This window comes from Rousettus aegyptiacus, unplaced genomic scaffold, assembly GCF_014176215.1.
Source record: "Rousettus aegyptiacus isolate mRouAeg1 unplaced genomic scaffold, mRouAeg1.p scaffold_m13_p_4, whole genome shotgun sequence".
Classification (NCBI taxonomy): Eukaryota; Metazoa; Chordata; class Mammalia; order Chiroptera; family Pteropodidae; genus Rousettus; species Rousettus aegyptiacus.
In genome coordinates, this window is record NW_023416307.1 from 45089608 (window position 1) to 45109530 (window position 19923).

The 19923-nt window shown below is 35.8% G+C and overlaps 1 protein-coding gene and 1 pseudogene across 5 annotated transcripts in view; both read left to right on the forward strand.

The window, feature by feature from the left end:
* TP63 (tumor protein p63) overlaps window positions 1-19923 on the forward strand; it is a 130763-nt gene that overhangs the window by 51075 nt on the left and 59765 nt on the right. For all 5 annotated transcript variants that reach the window (XM_016136321.2, XM_016136322.2, XM_036219627.1 and 2 more), the window contains one exon: window positions 5654-5908. In XM_016136321.2, the coding sequence (XP_015991807.2) occupies window positions 5654-5908 (255 nt within the window). The remainder of the gene's footprint in view (window positions 1-5653; window positions 5909-19923) is intronic.
* On the forward strand, window positions 18176-18294 carry LOC118602642 (annotated as a pseudogene).

A 19923-nucleotide genomic window follows, 5' to 3' on the forward strand; every position in this document is an offset into this window, starting at 1 on the left:
CACCTGATCAGCCAGCTTTATATTTATTTGTCTCACCCGCCATTGTCTGCCTTAGTGGCTTTCAGGAAGCTCTCTCCTAAGTTATGGAATCTTGGTCCTCAAAGCAGTCTTGAAATTTTGTATAAGAACTTAAAATATTCTAGCAAGCTCTCTGCCTACTGTCTTTCTAGGTTTGCGTGTGCTTAAATGCTTTATTCTTATATTTTATTATAAGTTCTGAATATATTTTACCTCCAAGCATTGACTTTTTAGGTTCATTTGAACTACGAAGAAGTATTTTACATCTAACAAAATCTGGTTTTGAGAAAAATGTGATGCTAAATAAATTCTTAAGGTGGGAAGAAAGTACTCTAACTTGATGTTATAATACAAATATCTTCTTGACCTTGAATGGAGCACTTTAAGTTAATTGTGTTTAATTCTAGCATAAAACAAACTATCATTCTTTGAAGTGACACAGGTGGTAGAAGACTGAAAAATGAAAACTATTTCTCCCTAAGGCAGTGCTTGTTGAAAAGTCACTATCCTGCTAATATTTGTGGGTGAAAATGTAGTTCTGTCTGCTAGAGCATAATCGAATGAATGCCTTGTAAAGCCAGGGTCATGAAGAAAACTGTTTTCTTTTCCCAGAAGGGGCTTTAGAATGTTCACAAAAGCTCCTCCACGAAGTCTGAGGTGAAAGGTTATATCAGCTGAGGAAACTATATATGCTGTGTGAAACATTTTAAATTTCTAGGTGTAAAGAAAGAAGTTACTTTTTTTTTAAAGCAATCTCCTGGCATTTTTAAAGAGCTTTGAGGATGAGGATGGTCATATCTACCAGAATGTTAGAATTGTCTCACCTTCATATTTTGATGATCAGAATCACTCTCCCTATGGGAAACTAAGATGCAAGTTGTTCGAGTTCCTTGCCCAGGAGTATACAGCACATCAGTATCAGTATGAGACTTAGAACCCACATCACCAAGTCTAAGTTCAGAGTTCTTTTGCATGACTAGGATCCATTTGGGAATGTTAGGAGTGCTAAAGAATGTTCAAGTCCCTAGCCTCATAGCAGTCAGTCAAGGGTTATAAATATTTTCTCCAAGTGAAATTTGGTCAAGTAATTATTTTCTGTGGCGAGGGAACATTTAAATTGTGGTAAATAAATTATGATTCTATATCCCAAGAGTAACCTCTCCTATCCCTGATTTGGCTTTTATTCCCCTTTTTTTATTAACCTCTTGCCATACATTGCTGGCTATGATTGCCATGTTATCATAAATTAACTATTACAGATAGTAATATCTGGGAAAGAGAACTTGTAAAATTTCCCTTATACAGATAAATTAGATGACCGAGATTTTAAGAAATGGAAATTATAACTAAATCCCTGTTTCCACTGTACTGAACAAATGACTTGAATGGAATCCTTTTCTGATGTTAAATTCTTGTGTAGGAAGGTAAGTGCATCATCAACCTTAAATAAATATAAACCCAAGTATTCAACACTGAATTTTGTTTACAGCAATATATACTGATACATTATTTCTGAGCTGATGAAAATTCAGGCCCACAATATATTCAGAATTTCAGATCATTAAGCAATGAATCCAGGAAAGAAAAATAAAATAAAACTAAAGGGATTGCATTTATAGGACACTTTTAAAGCAGTGACCAGTCAGGGAAGATGAAATCTTCTATATTGCTTTTTAAAAATATATATATCTTGTTATTTTAATTCTAAGCATCCAAATTGAATTTTAGTGAAGAAATAAATCAGAGTCTGTGGATGGCTATCAGAATGTAAAAGGACTTATGGGGAAGAAAAAAACCAAGATAATAAGAAAATACTCTTCTTAGATTTGGCAATGATAGTTATATATGTTTTTTTTCTTAATGATGAAAGCAAACAGTGTGAGATTCAGCCCCTGGGTATCCCTATACTTATCACACCAGCTTCATGTTCAGAACCCCCTCTGGGCTGTTCTGTAATTATCTGGAATATACTAAGTCTCTGTGACTAAGGTGTGTTTCATCTTTTATGTGGTCAGATCAGCTCATCTATTATGAACCTCAATATATTCCAGCTACAGATATTGGCTATTTTTCTGAGTCCAGTCTGTTAGTCTTCTATTTCAAAGTTATTTTATAGGAAATGAAGCATCTGTTTGAATTCAGAGGAAATTGATTGTTTGAGTTTATCAGGCTTACAGCAGATATCAGACAAATTATATTCATGTTTGCCTATTACATTTTGTGAAAAGAAGACTTTCCTTTTTCAATTGTAAGAAGATGGATATAAAACATTTTTCATTCGTTCATTCATTCATTCATTGACTGTACAATATATTAAGGCTATGCTGAGATCAAGATATCTTGTAGTTAGAAAGGGACAATCTACTTTCTGTTTCATTTCAAACGTTTTAATAGTTTTGTTACATAAGAAACAAGTGGGATATATGAAACCCCTGGAGAGTTCTTCCAAGGGCAGTTTTTGTGACTTATATGAAAGTGTCATGTTTTTATTCAAAATAGGCATTAAATTAGCATCCCGGTATAACACAGGTTTCTCCTCTCTGTATTTATGAAATTTTTGACAGGAAAGAAGGGGAACAATACTGCTCTCTTCATCCCACCAGGTTCACTTCAGTGGAAAATAAAGGACAAATATTTTTCACATAAATCCGGCACAAAATCTAGCTTCACAGGCATGCAAAGTATGCCATCATGAAGAGTCCTATACTTTGTTTAATTCTCTGCTATCACTATTTTGGAACTCAATAATTTATGAACAACAGGTCCTGTATTTTCATTCTGCAATGAGCCCTACAAATTATTTTTCAGCTCCTCCTTATGTATTACTTGCTATTTGTGGCTATTCTGGTCTGCCCTTGCCTCCACTCGTACACTGTCAACATCCCACTCTCACTTCAAATCAAAGAAATAAGCAAATAAGAAACTTCTGTTGTTATTAACTAAATGTTTTTTAAATTAACTTCTAAAGAACTGTTTACTGTGGCAAGTTTATGACATTGATTTTTACTAAAACTCTAGAAAGTCCAAGTAGATTTCTAACACTACAGGTCTTTCTTTAGTGGGTTTGTTTTTGTTTGCATTTTAGGCTAATTATTTCAGTTAGTAGGGTTGGTTTTACGCATTTTGATTTTTTAAGATGGTTGCGTATACTACTTGGCTTCTGTTTATTTAAAGTAAAATTTAAAAAATTTTTAAATTGAAATGTGTTTTCCCATTTTTTTCTTGGGGAAAAAAAACAGCTTTTTGCCCAAACCTGAGAAAGCTTTAAGTTATAAATTGAGGCATTGGTTTTGGAAGCAAATACTGTTGTTGTTAAGTAAAAATTTCACTTGGAACTGTATGGAATTAAAAATGATGGCATTCAAAAGCAAACCCATCATCATCAACAGGGCTATTAATGACTTTTGGAATATAGTTTCTGCTTCTTTGGTCCACCCAAAGTGTTCAGCCCAGGGGTCTCTGTTGTGGCTCCAAAGTAAATGGAGTTTCCATTTGTCTTAAATCCTTCAAGAAGTGCTGAGTGTTTGTTCACTGGCTTTTAAACCTGGGTTCCAAAACTTCTCTCTTTACCTATATTGAAAAAAATTTCAAAAGAGCCTTGTTTCTTTGTTCTCATCCAAGCCTACAATTAGCTGAAGTTCCATTCTGTGTAGTTAGAAGGAGGAGTAAAAGGGTGGCCCAACAGGCATTTCACTGCCAGTGTGAAAGTGCTCCTCCAAATTTCTTTGTCCTTTTTGTCAGGGAAGGCTGCCTCTCTAATTGTACTGCTGTAGGGTAGCACGTGCCTCTGGGAGCATTATCTGATTCCTACAAGGACGTTCAGGAGTGCTTTGTATACTGACCCTTAACTTGAACACAAATAATATCTTTTCAATCCCCTTCCTAGGCCGTTGCCGCAGGCTCGGAATCCTAACAGCTTTAATTTAGCCAGGAGTGTGGACGCATTTGAACAGGCCTCAGGTTTTATTTTTTTCTTCTTCCCTAGTTGTCTTATTTGTAGTTTTGCCATACCTGTCAAGAGGAGAAGTTGGAGATGAAGGAGAGGAGAGGAATAGGAGCTGGAGAAGTCAGAAGGGAGAGAAGGCGAGACAAACAGCTGCTCTTGTCAGCATGGGGATAAGTGTAAAGAGATTAATAGTTATTTGAAGAGCAAATGGGGACATGGCATTCGGCAGTGGAATGCGAATGTATAAATGTAATGGAATGGGCATGCGACCGTTAACATTTAGACAGATGGTCTCTGGACTGAATGGAATGGCAGAGTCCAATTCTCTCCACGTGAAGTGAAATACGTAAAGTGAAATACGTCAAGTTTAGGAAAATACTTTCATTAAATGTAAAGTTTAATTCAATTTTTAAGCGTTTCTTTGCAAGTTTGTTCTTCTCTGTAGTTTTACTTAGTCTGGGAATCTAAGAGTTATATTTCAGTCGAAGAGCCAGACGACTCATTTCCTTTATAAAATATGTACCACAGGAATGCCTTTCTCTTCTTGCTTTTGGTTTGGTTTCCCTTTGTTAACCTGTAGAAACAATGAGATTTCCATGTGTCAGAAGGTTTTACAAAGGGAAAACTGTGCCATAGGCTGGTTGCCCCTTTAGGAAATGTATCCGATTTGACTCAGGTTTAGGAATGACTTGAATGATCTGAGCAGGCTGGCAGTCGTGATGGCTGGGCAGGGCCCTGGACTCAGAATCAGAAGATTTGGTTTCAAAATCCCCATTCTGTGTATTAGCCGATGCTTGAACAAATTGCTTCCCTTCTCTGACAGTAATACCATAAAGTTGTTTTGCAGAGAAGAAATTAAGTCTTTCCACAAACATCATATTGAGTACTTCCTCTGTGCTGGGGTCCATTCATATAAATGTATCTGGCAGAGGAGCTATGCGAGCTAATGTACTTCTGAATTATATCCAATATAGAATTTTAACCATAACTCAATGGTATGTCTTGTTCATGTTCTACTCTGGAAAAGAATAAACTGCTATATGAAAATTGAAAAAACGGATAAAAAAATGTGGTTATGTTTGGATGATATACTCGCATGTTTCCTTTTAAAATATTTAGTTGGCTCTCCCTGGCCCTGCTACTCATGCCTCTCCAGTTCTTATGAAACTAGCCCTTGGGGTAAACTCTTGATACCCTGGGGCAAAATTCAGAATTATAAAACTATATATTGTATGTCCTGTATACAATAATTTGGTGCTTAAATCCCCTCGAGAATATATCTACCAGGTGATCTTTCTCATTTGAATACCACAGTAGAAAAAAATAAAAAACGAAAAAGCAGGCAGTATTTATTCATTTCTAAAAATTCCTCTGCAGCTACTTAGTACTGGACGCATTTGTCCTGTTTGTGAATAAGCACATATTCTACTTTCAAAGGCTCTTGAGAAGATCACAGTCTCCAAAGGCTGCCTATAAGAGCTGTGTGATCTGTGCGGGTCATTACAAAACACACACGTCTGAAACTTCTCTGATTTCTGTGTATTACAAATTGCTCATTTGGCCTCGAATGTGAAGTGCTACAGACCTGAGGTTGAGCTCTGCAGAATGCATGCACCAAATGATGCCATTTTGTGGAGCAATGATCTGCAGCTTAAATGGCTAACATTGGCGTTTCTGGATGTCCTGCAGCCACAGTATACGAACCTGGGGCTCCTGAACAGCATGGACCAGCAGATTCAGAATGGCTCCTCGTCCACCAGCCCCTACAACACAGACCATGCGCAGAACAGCGTCACGGCGCCCTCGCCCTACGCGCAACCCAGCTCCACCTTCGACGCCCTCTCGCCGTCGCCAGCCATCCCCTCCAACACTGACTACCCGGGTCCGCACAGCTTTGACGTGTCGTTCCAGCAGTCCAGCACCGCCAAGTCAGCCACCTGGACGGTAAGAGCCCTGGACACCAATAGATATACCATGAAACTTGACCGCCAAGCACAAGGGTCTTCATCAAACCCCAGGGACTTTTCCACCATCAAAGCTTAGAGATCAGTATTGAATCGTGGAAAACTCCCTGTCCTCTAAGGACATTTAGTTTTTGAATAGTTATCACTGAAGCAGAGATGGAAAAAGTGCTATTTAATGGGGAAAGCCCGGATCTGGGAACCAGAAGCCTGTGTTCTTGCCGGCTCTTAGCAATTTCGGCTGATGTGTCCTTGTCTGCTTCATGCTGTTGGCAGGTCCTTTGTGTGAAAGTTTTTGGAAAAAATGTAAAGCATTATGCCAACAAGCATTATCCTAATCATAGATATGTACTTGCAGTCCTCAGAATGTAGAGTAGTTAGTTACCAGTCATTATTTTGAGGATGTAAATGTCACATTAAGGTATGATTTTAAAAATCAGTAAAATCAAAAACATGGTGTCTATAACAAGAAATTAAAATCTCATTTTCTAAGAAAGGTCTAAATTTGTTTATACATGTAGGTTCTATAACATTAATCATGATTTATTGATACATGTATTTTTATTACATTTAGAAACATTTTCTTCCCCCAAAAAAGAGCCTCTGAAACTATCTCAGAATCCTGAATTAGTCCTAAAGTATTCTGATTTAAAATATTTGAAGAAATTTTTTGACATGTCTAACTTTTCTAAGAGAATGTGGAAAAATTTTCAAAAGGTGCAAGAATGTTTATTCTATTTTAAAGTTTATTTGGCAATGTATTATAACATGAATAAAACTCAAATATAAACAGAGCGAGGGGAGACCTACAAGACTGGTTTTAACTGGTCAAAGAATGCCCAAGACCAAGGGGGCATGCATGTTTGTCAAACAATTTAATGTTTTCATGGATTATAGAAATGCTTCCAAATATCATCATCTCGTTGATAAAAATAGCTTTAGAATCGTTTTAACAGTTTTTTCACTTTTTGGCAAATAGATTTCTTTGGAAAGCATTTCTCTTTTTATGTTACGGTATTCGTTCACTACAGCCTTTAATACAGTTGAACAGTTTATGAATAATCTGCATTTCTCATTTTGTCCTCACTTCTTTATGACTTTGGTAGCGCATGTTTTGTAACTCCTATTTTTGTAGTTAGGAAAGCTGAAGAATGTGGAGGTTAGTTGACATCCCTAAAATTAGAGGCCTGTTTCTGAGTCTGCCCTCAACCACTGGATTGTGTCCTTTCTTCCTCTTTTTCACCATTGCAGGTCAGGGTGTCCCAAAATAATTTTAAAAATTATTTTAGTGCTCTTCGTTAATGGTTCGAGAAGCAATTCTGTCATGGTTCATATTTGAACTATACAGTCTAAGTATTAGCTTAAAACTTAATCTCTCTTCTATGTGTTATCAATTGTGTCAGAATCTTTAGTCTCTTTTATAGTAATAATCCTGCAGGTGGACACTAAAGGTGAGTCAACTTAGAGACCATAGGCCTTAAATAAATATTGATTGATCAGTCTAAGTAATCTTTTGCTGAAAAACCAATAGAAGCTATTTTGTAAGTGGAACACTGATGTGCTTTAGAATAGGGGTCACCAGTTTTGATATTTGCAATCACTGATCTTCAAGGCTAACCATCTCTTCTTTGGCATACTCAGGCAAGGCTCCACTATATTTTGAGTAAGCACATCTGAAAGGATGATGGGAATATTGGAGCCACTAAATGATTAATCACTTTCCTTCTAAAATGGTTTAAGAACCATAAGGATGGAGCTTGATATAAGTACAACATTAAAATTGGTCTTTCTCCTCTCTTCCTTACCACCTCCTCCTACAGAAATCTTAAGGCTTTTTTTCAGATTTAGCACAACCCTCAACCATCTTTGATCAAAGCCCCTGTCTCAAAGAAGTAAATTGTCTCACGAAAAAAGGCTGGAGATTTTTACCTAAATAGTAGGTTAAAAAGAAAAGAAAATATTTTGTGACGCACATCAGTAAAATTTCTTGACCTATGGCAGCAGTGATAACAGTGATACCCTGAGAAAGGGGGTAAACACTATGGTAATGGGAAAGAGGACTGGGTGGAAGCCAGAAAACCAGGCTTCTTGTCTCAATCATGTTTGTGGCCTTAGCCAAGTCACTTCATCTTCCTAGAGTTTAGTCTGTGCCTCTAATGAGGACAAGAATGAGTATGGTGAAACCTATTCTCTTAAGGTGAAATGTTATTGACATGTTATTAATAATCAGCATAAACCGTTTTTAAGACAACTCAGTTTTAAATCAGGTATTTTGCCTGCCATTAATGAGTGACCTTAGTTAAGCTCTTCTGTCTTTCCTGGGTTTCTAGTCAGTTGTTTACCATCTACCATACAGATTTTACAGAATAAGCTGATTAAATGAGCTTATTCTTTCCATTCTTTCCTAGTAGTATATCACATAATTGTTATATTTTTATTCGGTTCTTTCTTGTTCACAATTGAATTTATTTTAGGCCCTGGTGCATTTCTTCTAAATCTAGGACACTTGAACCTTATCTGAGTAGCTGCTAAAATCACTTGAAAAGATGTGAGTTCTTAGCCTTGGACACCAGTGTCTTGTACATAGAAGCATCTAACTCTTTGACCCAAATTATATATCATTAATTTATGAATAGGCCTCACATTTTTAAAGTGTTTTCTCATATATTTATCTTACTTAAGCCTCATAACCAAGGCTATATCTCAGTCTTATAAAGACACATCAAGACATAATGGTTACATAGCTAATAAACAGGCCAAGTAGGGAGAGGAACCCAGGCCCCCCTCACTCCCAGTTCAAGCCTCTCCACTGCCCTATTTAGACTCTTCCTTCTTGATTAATAGAAGGCACCGATGTTCAGGGACAAGTAGTATGGAGCCGAACCCTAACTGATGGAGGACCTTTTTTCATGACATATTACCCAACACCTAATTCTTAGGCGTCTGTGCTGTTTAAAGCAATTTTTCAAAATAAAACACTGTGTTTTAAAACTGCCCACAAACTGGAAGCAGCAGAAGCAGCTGTCATTAGGAGTTGGCCGCAGTTATTGCATAGACTTCTGGTGATTCTTTAATAAAAATCTTTTTAGTACCATTTTATCACTTGTCATCCTTCCATATTGAGATTCCTCTTTTAAGTTCTGGTTTTACTCAGAATTACTGCCAAAATATAATTAATACATTTAAAGTATATATGCATATTTCTTTTGCTTTCTCTATGTTTTAAATAACAAATGTGATTGTGTTTTCGGTTCCATAAAAATATGGTATTTATTTTAAACTTCTTCCAATGAAATAAAGTGAAGCGTGATAATGTTGTTCCATATTCTCTATTTCACACACCCAAATCGACACTGAATTTAGCATTTCATTTCATACTTTCTTATTTCTGCAATGTAATTGCCACTAGTTATCAAGTCCTTCCCTTTAATTTAATGGAGTGCTGGTCTACTGTTGTAGCTGGGAATCATCACTAATAGGACAGTTGACAGAATGATTATTTGGAAATGGCGAGAAACTGAGGTGCAGATTTCTACCCTGAAATTTACTAGCAGTATACAGGACCTTCCCACAGAATTCAATCTGTCTAAACTTCACTTTCCCCACCAACAAACGGAAATGCTAATACTTTCTTATTATGAAGATTACATGACATGTGTAAACTCACCTTCTAGCACTTGGCTAGTCATAGGCACACAAGTGTTTATTGAGTCTGAATTGATATCTCTGTTTTACGAGTTTATTATAGTTTTGTTAAAGTTTCATCTGTACAGCAAGTAAATTTGAAAGAATGCAAAGTGACATGTCTTCTACTTTTTTTCTTAGTACTTTTGGGCTATTAGCATGTATACTCCAGTCCTCAGGGACTGTGATATTATCCACTATCCAAATATATGAATAGATGACATAGAATGATAACGGTCTCTTCTATAGACAGACTTCTGCAGGCTGGCCGTGCTCCTTTCCCAAGCCTGTCCAACTAGATTTAAGGACCTGTACACTTCCAGCATTTATTTCTCAGTTTTAATCTGCTATTTAATCTATGGGTGTACCTTTTCTATTCCACATGTTAAAGACAACAGTGAACCTCACTTACTGAAGCATCGGCATATTAATTTGTGGTGGCAAAGTACTGGAGGCAGCCTAAACACTCACCAGTGGGAAAACTGGTTCAATAAATTGTGGCATGTCCATATAACAAAATACTCTATTGGCCATTTAAAAGAATTTCAAATATTGATTTGGAATGTTCTTGGCATTGCTAGTGAGAAAAAGATAAGCTTTCTATGGCACCTACTTGAGAATCGAGAGCCCGTGAGGACACTTCTTCCGGGAGTAGAGTGTTTTCTTTTGCTCTAGTGAAGAGGCCTCTTTGTGAATATAGGTCAGTCTGTCTTGACTGTCAGACTTGTACACCTCTGTCAGTTTTGCATGCTGCCCCCCCCTCCCCACAACCCATGACACAGTATTATCTATGTGCAAATACTGTGAAATCCTCAGGTTCATGTTTTTCTGTTGTGCTCACTTTGAGATAATGATCCTGGCCTTAGGATATATGGTCACTTTTTGCTAATGTGTCTTTTTTCCTTCATAGACTTCAAGTTCTTAGAGAGCAGGCACCTTGACATAGTGTCCAGTACAATATCCAACATATAATAGGCCCTTCATAGCTATTAAGAAACTGTGTTTTCTCCTTGCGGTTAAAGGAAACAATTTTAGTTCTAAGCAGTATTCTTCAGTTTTAACCTTGATTTGTTAACTGTCCATAAATTTAGTCCCTGACATTCTTCCTTTGGCTTTCCTAATCACGCCAGTCTCATGTCATGTATAGAGCTTTGAAGAATCTGACTTGAGCAAGTGGAGAGATTAGGGAGGTTGCATTTGAAAGAACAGCCAGTTCCCCGGGGAGTTTCATTGATCCCACCATATGGGTCTTGCAAGCTCCTCTTGGCTCCACAGACAGGCTGAGATGTGTGCCTGTGGCCCACCCTCCCTGTTTGTTATCAGGTTACCTGTAATGTAAGACTTCCAGAATAAGGCTGCCAGCTCCACAGAAACGTAACACAAGCCAGCCCACTGCATGGCTCACTGGAATCTTGGGACTCTTAAGGATAGCTCATCAAAGGACATGATGTACAGACAAACTGTACAATGGTGAATATGATTTACCAGCTTCCTTTCACAAAGGAAGCACTTCTCAAAGTTGGAGCCTTTAATTGAGGCTTGTGCTAGTCTGAAAATTGAGTGGCTGTTAGATTTCATTGATGGAGGTTGTGAGAGAAGTCATTAAGTAGACTTGGCTCTTGCCATTGATACATTTGTTAATTATAACAAGGTTATTTTCACTTGTTGCTATAGCTGTCCTGTAAATCTCTCAACATACATGTAGAAATGCCCTTTTGTGTCCCTCTCATGATGAATAACATTGAGCATATTCACTTATTATCCAAGCTATTTCTTAGTTCAGAATATTGAGGAAGAATGTCATAAATAAAATACCAGGAGATTTTGGTGATGGTTCATGTTACTTACTTAACTCTATGTTTTGGATTTATAAATGAATTTCTATTTTAACAGATGCTGCAGAGGTGATGTCCCCAGTTCAGGCCAGAATAACTTAATCGGCATGTTCACCCTAATTCATTTAGACTGATTCTGGGTTAAGCCAATTTCACCAAATCTAATGTTTATGCCCTCTCACACTGTAGCAAGTGGTTTGTTGAATGCATTTTAGAGTTTCTATTTAAAAGAAGAAGATATTATTGATTTATTGCATCTAATATTACAAGAAGTAACTACAGACCAAAACATAAATAGCAAATTTGAACAAAGCTGGCTTTTCTTTTTCTGTTACAAAAGATTAATAGCAAACACTTTTTTTTCTTTTTTCTTCTTCTTCTTTCTCCTGCTCTTCCTCTTCTTCCTTCATCCTTCCCACTCTCCCTTTTTTCCTTTTCCTCTTCCTTCTTTACTCTGTTTTCATTCCTCGTGGTCAGTTTGGTGTTGTAGGTATTACTGGCTACCCAATATCTTGTTTTTTCACTATAGCTTCCCTTTCCCAGAATGGTGGAATTAATATGAGAAATAAATCAATCACTGTGGAAATTTCCATCAAGAACAAGAATCTGATCATCAGACCATTTTCGTTAAGCAAATCACTTGGGGGAGTAAGGAGACAATAACGATGAATCAAATGGTGAGAACAGGGGTGGTAGCAAAATGAGCTTACATACTCTGTCTACAGGTGTATCTGCTTTGCAACCGCAGCCCGTTGTCATGGGGAAAGTAAGCCTGGCATTAAAAGATGATTTTTTCAAGAACAACTAGACACTTGGCTTTTCACATAATATCCCCATATCTTTAAATGATAGTAATTTTTTGAGGTTGTACAGTATTACAGACCAAACAAAACAATAGGCAGACTGAATGCCATTCTTGCAATATATTAATGGTGACAAGGGACAATAACGTTTAAATAAAATAACTGGACACTAGAGCAAGCACCTAAGGGAAAAATTACTAGTAAATACATCCCATTTAGAAATAATAATTATCTATTTCAAAAGTTTTATAAATTAATCCCTTCCTACAAAAAACTAAGCAATACATTATCAATGTAGAATGTAGATTTTTCTCAATTTGTTTTCTTGCAGTAAATGACCTTCCTACCTTCACATTTCTATAAATTTTTATTTTATAAAAAAATTATTGTATGCAGTATTGAATCCTTTGCACAAAGGATCTTATTTGTTTGTTTTTGTTTTTGTCATTAGAGAATTTATAGATCTCTGTAATTTAACTAAAATTAGCCAAAACTGTAATCAGAAAAGGGCAGTGAGATTTAAAGGGCTTCAAATCAATTTCCTCGGCCTACTAACTGATGGCTTATTTTTGATTGGTACATAGAGAGTGTACAGGAACCAAACCCATCTGAAAATTGAGATATAACAGAGAATAATGTCATAAGAATTTTAATGACTCCAGAAAAACCGTATATCATTAAGCTCTACAAGACATCCCTTAAAATTAGCCCTGAATAACGTGTGCCGTTTACTGTGGGGTTGTTGCTCTTGGTGCATTCCCACGTGTGAGCTTTGCACCTTCTGTTTTCTTCTCCCAATATTTGCCGTTTCCATAGTGTGACCAAGTCTTGCAATATTTCCTACCCCTTCTGGTGGAGAAGGGCAAATGTATTTCTCTCAGGAAAGGTATTTAGCAACCAGCTGTAATGTCATGAGTAAAAGTAACTGCATATAAAATAAATCCTCATAGATTTTTAATCAGCAGCAATTAGTACATCTACTCAGGCCACTGGGACCAGAAGGATACTTGAGACAACAAAGCTTTCTGCCCAACAACTTCCAATTCTTTGGGATTAAAGAAGAGTTTATTATAAAATAGAAAGATAAATCTTAGACTCTTTGAAGCCCTGCGGATGTTTTGTAGACATAGAATGGTTTTTAGAACGAGGGGTCCTGTAATTAGGCACACAGAGCCTAAAGATAATGATCTTAGCAGCCGTCTCTCCCATGGATCTTAATAATGATTACCACCCCTTCATCAGGTTCCCCTCAGCTGAAATTTAAAAGAAAATTCATGGTAGCCAGAGACCCTAGGTGTAATTTATCATGAGGTACATTAGGGAGGAATTCTCACTTTACAAATAAGAGTGAACCTTCTCATTTTAGTTTTAATCTAATAATGAAGACTCATCATTTCCCAGTGGGGGGGGGGGAAGTATAATTCGCCACCTTATTATTATATTAGAAAGGACTTAAGAACTTGGAACAACATTTCTAAATGTTTTACACAGAATAAATACTAAATTGTCAGGTTCATCAAATGTGTTTCTTCATGGCTTACTCATTTAGTTTTTATTTTCGTTTTACTTTTTTATGTTGTTTAACCAGTATAATCTGCAGTAAATCTTGTGAAAATGTGACAAATAAGATGAGGACACCATTTCAAAAGATTTTCTTTGAGTAGTTTTCAAGTTATATTAAATAGGAAGAATAATGATTACTTAAGAATCCTCATTTCAATTTGAGAAGTCATCTGACAGGAAGAGTGTGGCTCATGAAGTAGATTAGAAAACAGGACTCAGAAGGACAACTTTTACGTACTAACAAGCTATGTGATCTGGGGCAAGTCACTTGGTCTTTGCCTGTCTAAATGGGTATATGTCGTTTTGTTCAAAGTCATTTCATTACACGTTCATAAGATGCCATCGGAACTTAACTCTTGCTCATATCAATTAGCCTATGGTAAGACTGGTTTTGTTATATATCATTTCACTGCAGTTCCAAGAACCTTTTGATGATGATGATAATGAATTTACTCAGCAGGATTCCTGTGAGGCTTAAAGTTTATGAAGTACTTTGGGAGCCTGAGAGATGAAGCTCTAAAAACATGTTATCTTTTCTGGAATTTTTATTTTTAGATTTACATGCATAAATACGTGAATACTGGATCATTTCTATGCATACAACTCAGGCAGTTTTCTAAGCTTTTCCATTTATAAGCAGACATTAAATGAAACAATATTGATATATAAGTCCTGGGAAATAAATATGAGATGAAAATACATAATATATGTTTAAATGTAAAATAATTTTTTGTTAAAAGTTGTTTAATTGGGTCCTGTAACTGTTAGTTACTTTTTTTCTTAGAGTCCCAGTGTTTTATTGGTAACATTTGAGCAAACTAGTAATAAAGTTGAATTGTGATCATTTTGATTGATTCATGAGAGGAAAATTTACTTTAAAAAAATGCAAAATAAATATACATATTTATACTTATCTTGTGTTTGAGATTTTCACATTCCTGAATAGTGAGCCCTGATATTAAATAATATAAATTGCCTCTACTGTTTTATTTTTTTACTATTTTATATTCTTGGAAAAGTGAATTTTATTTTCCCACAAGAACAATGTTGTAATTACAGATTACATTTCTGACCAAGGGATCGTCATCAAGTAAGTCATAGTTATGGTCAACTCTATGTCATAAAAGCAAACTCTGACTGCTATAAGTCACTGTAATAATTTAAAATAGCAAATGTTTCTCATAGCCCTATAAAATTTGCTTAAGTATCTGTATGCTTTGACATATGTGTATTAAGTTTACTTAAACAAAATCTTAACAGTTGTTTTTATAAACTTATCTAAAACTGATATGCTATTATAATTAACATTTTAATTAACATTTTGCCATGCCAGAATTTTGATGCATTTGATGTATAATAATTTTATGTTTCTCAAAATTTTCTCTAGGGAAATTAGAATCAATACTTATACAACTTATACTTATTCCTATTGCTAAGAATGATGCTGGGAAAAAAATTTATAGTACAGACCATTTTTTAAGAGATTGAATCAATTTTGGTATTACTTATACTTTTACTTACTAAAGAAAAGAAAAACTGAATTTGAAAATATTATTGAATTTGTGTGTACCTGCCCTTGCACTCTCTAAGTAGTTGTCTCGAGAGAAGAAACCACCCCCAAGGCAGCTGATTTTGAGAAGGGCTGGGAGTGCCAATGCAGAAAGTTCTGTTCCTTTGCCTTGGTGATAGTGACTATTTGAGGACACAAGATTTGTATTAGATACAGGGTTGATGCTTGCCTTTAAACACTCTTCCAACCTTTCTTTACAAAACCAAGAATGAATGGGTAAGGCCTTTGGAAAATGGTGTTTAGTCGATAATCAGATAAAGCAAATTGACTAACAGGTAAAATGGAAGATATTTTTATAATAAAATTTTGGAACAACATTTTCTATACTCCCACAGTTAGAATGGATGTGTAGAAAATGTATTCTATTATGGTAATTAATAATTTCTTCTTGAACTAACCCACATAAATAAGTAACTTCTTTCTCCTTTGCTTATTCTCATGTCTAGAATGTATTGAAGTTAAAAGTACAAATAAATGCACTTTGCTTTAAGATGCTTTAGCCTAACTTTATTCCTTTTGAGTTTAGGAAGATACTTGGCAAATAACTATTTTAATTAGTCCTTTAAAAATAAAATCATCAACCTCTAAGAGTTACTGTGGATAACTCATTCATAGGCTTATGTTGTTCTTTCAGAATACTCACAGGTAATGGATTATATTTTACATTATCTTCAAAGACTACAGTTTACACTTTTGTACATAAATGTAGATTTGGGATATATTTATGTTTTATGTCTGAGAATCATCATATAGTTAAAAAAAAAAAAAACATTAGCTCACCTGTGCACTTTTATGGTGTAAGAATTAGTATGGCAGTTGATGGGGAACTTGAAGTCTAGGGAAAGGGAGATGTTTTGTTTTACTCAGCAGCAGAACCAGAAAGAAATATATAGACTTTTTTCTCGTCTAGTTTCCTACTCAAGAAGCAATTAAATACAAAGCTATTTGTATGTTTCTATTATGTATTCATATTTCTTAATAGATTTCTTGCCTAACACCCCTTGGTTTTGTTTCTTTACACATACACTGTGGACATAGGTTAAAAGGTAAAAGAAAAGGGAACAACTTTCTTGTAAGTTTTATAATTGTAATTATCATCTTAAATACTTTAGGATTAGGAGTGAGAATAAGGGGATAATCAAAAGAAGAGAGAGGAGAAGTGAAATAGTTTGTTAGAAAATGGTGAGTGGATCTTTCTATAATGTGCACACTTTAAATATGTAAGTTGGGTATTTTCTAAGATACTTTTGTAGCTCTGACACAGTATGTTTTCATGGTATGAACTTCAATTTTGAGGAAAAGAGCCAAACTAGTTCAAACAGAATGTTCAAATTCAATCAAAAATCGTCACTGCTTTAATTACTACATTCTATAGTTTACTGCTTCAAGTATAAGAACATGTTCTTATTCAGTTGTCTTAGGAGGATTGACTGAACTATTTCAGGAAAGGAAAGGAAAGGGGACTTCTTACTTTCTTTTGCCTAGAAAGTCTTGTTCCTTTTCGAGAACGGTGCTTTTTTTTTTTTTTTCACCCGAAAATATATCCTATACTAGATAGTCTTATTCAATGAATATGATAAATATGTCATTCTATATACTTTCTTAAAAGGCTTCAGTATTTCCCCAAAATAATGTCTCCATAATTTTAGTGAAATAAAGATAAGTAATAAAAATTTAAGGCCTCTTTTCTTATTTAGTAATGATGGTTTTACTCTGGTAGGTGTGGAGCTAAACTCTAGTTAGGGCCATAATGTAACTGAAGCAGTATTTTCATGTAGAAGCATTTTTTGTTTGTTTGTTCTAAATGTCATTTTTACCTGTTAGAAGTATTACTTTATTATAATTACTTTAAGTTTTCCTTCCCATGAACTCAGAATATAACCTACCTCACAGAGCTTAGGTTTGATTCTATTTGCCTTTGTACAGAGAGTATCCACATGTACTATAAAGAAATGACCAGAACTACTTGGATGTCTTTTGTCACTGATCTCAATAGAGAGTCAACCGTGCTTACTAGATGGAGAACAAATACTTAAGAACAAAGTAAATTAGAAGGGGAGGAATTAGAATGGATATGTTTTGCCTGGCAGCTGCCCACACTGTTATATGAACATGAGAGAGGTTACATCCTTCTAAGACTTGCTTATAAGCATTTCCAACCTAACAGATTTTTCTTTTTTCAAACGGTTTGAAATTTGTTTTGAAGTTGTCACTTGGGCATATGGTTATGGGGCATAGATTAGCTCCTAATTTATTGCTTTCTTAATTTATTTGACATTGGAATTTTAGACTTCAGAAACAGGCACTTTAATACTTTGAAACATTTAAGCAGACTAAAGAATGATCTTTTTTTCATAAATTCCTGAATTAAAATGAAAATGTTCTTTCAACTGCTAAATTATAATGAGATATGATATAAAGTGTATAGTCTTGTAAAATATGAATGATAACTTGCAGTATATCTTTTTTAGTTATTTTTCAGGACTGCAAGTTATATTGTGACTATCTTAGTGTTTAGCTCTCCAGTGTATCGTTGCCTCTTCCTGAAAGCAGAGACTGTGGCTCTTTTACTAAAGGACAAACAAAAGTGCCTAAGGAGGCAGGGTGATGAATGGAAAGAATTCAGACTTTATGGTCAGATAGACCTGGGATTGAATTCCACCTCTCTCTATCTATGTGGCCTTGGGCAAGACAGTGTCTGTAGGGCAGCTTCTAAATGAACTAATACATCTTTGGTAGTAATATTATTGGTAGAATTGAATATAATGAATGTAAAGTGCCTCACATTTTTACCCTACTATAGCCATGCTACCCTGAACAAGCCCGATCCCGTCTGATCTTGGAAGCTAAGCAGGGTCAGGGCTGGTAAGTGCTTGGATGGGAGACCACCTAGGAAGACCAGGTGCTGTAGGCATAAAAAATTAAAAAAATAAGGGATTATAAGATGACAGGGTCCTTGCAATCTGTGAGGTCAACCAAAGCTTGCCTCACCTAAAAATAAATAAATAAATAAATAAATAAATAAATAAATAAATAATATTAAAATAAAAAATAAAAATTTTACCCCAACTAAGAGCCGAGGAAAATTAATGTCTACTTTGGATGTCCTGAAGGTGTGCGCTGTAGTGTTCGATAGAAGACATATAATTTCTTTTTCTATAACATTAGCTTGGTTTGCATTTCATTATAAATATATTGATTAAATATAAATGTTTCCTCCCCTCATTTCAAAAATGTCTTTAAAATTGAAGTTCCAGGAAGATGAGTAATATTTATCTCATGGCTTTGAATTACACTCAGGCACACTGCCATGTATACTTCTGATACGCAAGTACCTCAAACAATTTTTTAAAAAGAGCAATTTTGAGACAAATTAATGTCATTTGGGTGAGATCACTGGGGGTATTTATTTATTACAGCCACAACCCAAAAAGGACTAGGACCCAAGCTATGAAATTATGCTATTGTTAATTGTGGAGAGCTTCTTATTTATTGCCAGCTTCCTTGAAACTAGCCACATCCTAGTCTTATTTGGAGAGACCCAGAGAGAGGGTTCTAGTCTTGTTTGGAGAGACCCCGAGGGTGCAATTACCACAAAAGAGGCTAAGTCACAAGGAGGCCAATTCCAGCTCAAAATGAGAAACCGTCAGGATTCTCTAGGGATAGGAAGCACTGCCACCAGTTGTAGTGAATGAACTTTTGGCTACTAGAAAGAGTGAAAATAGAGGCAGGCAAGACCTTTGACTCAGGTTTTAGATGAGTGAATGAATTCTGAGGTTCCATTCGAATTGTAAATTCTGTGCAACCAGAAGAAAAGTTTTTGTGGCTGGAAAGAAAGGAGGACAATTAACCTGCTTTGTGTCAGGAGGTCAGTTATGTGAGGAATAGAGTAGACTTTCCAGACTGGTAAATTGGTAGTAAGAGCAGCTGAAGTAAAAATGCAAAGGCAAGCCTGCTATAGTCTTTCCAAGACAGTGACTCTGCTTTTCTGCCTGGAGCTATGGTCTTGTAGAGGAAACTGCAGAAAGTAAGGCTCAAAAGGCAGGATGGGGCCAGCCGATGTCAAGGCATTTGGACTATATCCCACGGGCTGTGTGCTGACACTGAATACTTTTTGAGCAAAAGAATTATCATGTTCAGATCTGTATATTAAGCCAGTTAATCCAGTAGTCTATGGATATTAGTTGGAGAGACAATGGAATAAGAGAAGCAGTTTGGAAAATGCAGTAGTGCAATAGTGCAGACACAAGATAATGGGACTGGCTGAACACTCACTCAGTTATGTAGTGTGCTCAATATGCAAAGGACAGAAATGAGACAAGGCAAGTGTCAGTTGCTGAAGTCACTGCTTCCAGGGGCTGCATAGGAAGGTAGGGGGATTAGAGAGGCAGGGAAGGAGCTGAAATGAATAACTATCTTACTAGAAGAGATTTATCAGTAAAGAGTTGACAGCCATTTTCTAACTGGGACCTATGCAAATCATTTAACCTCCCTGGTACCTCAGTTTTCTTATCTTTAAAAGGGAGATAGTGATGCCTACTGA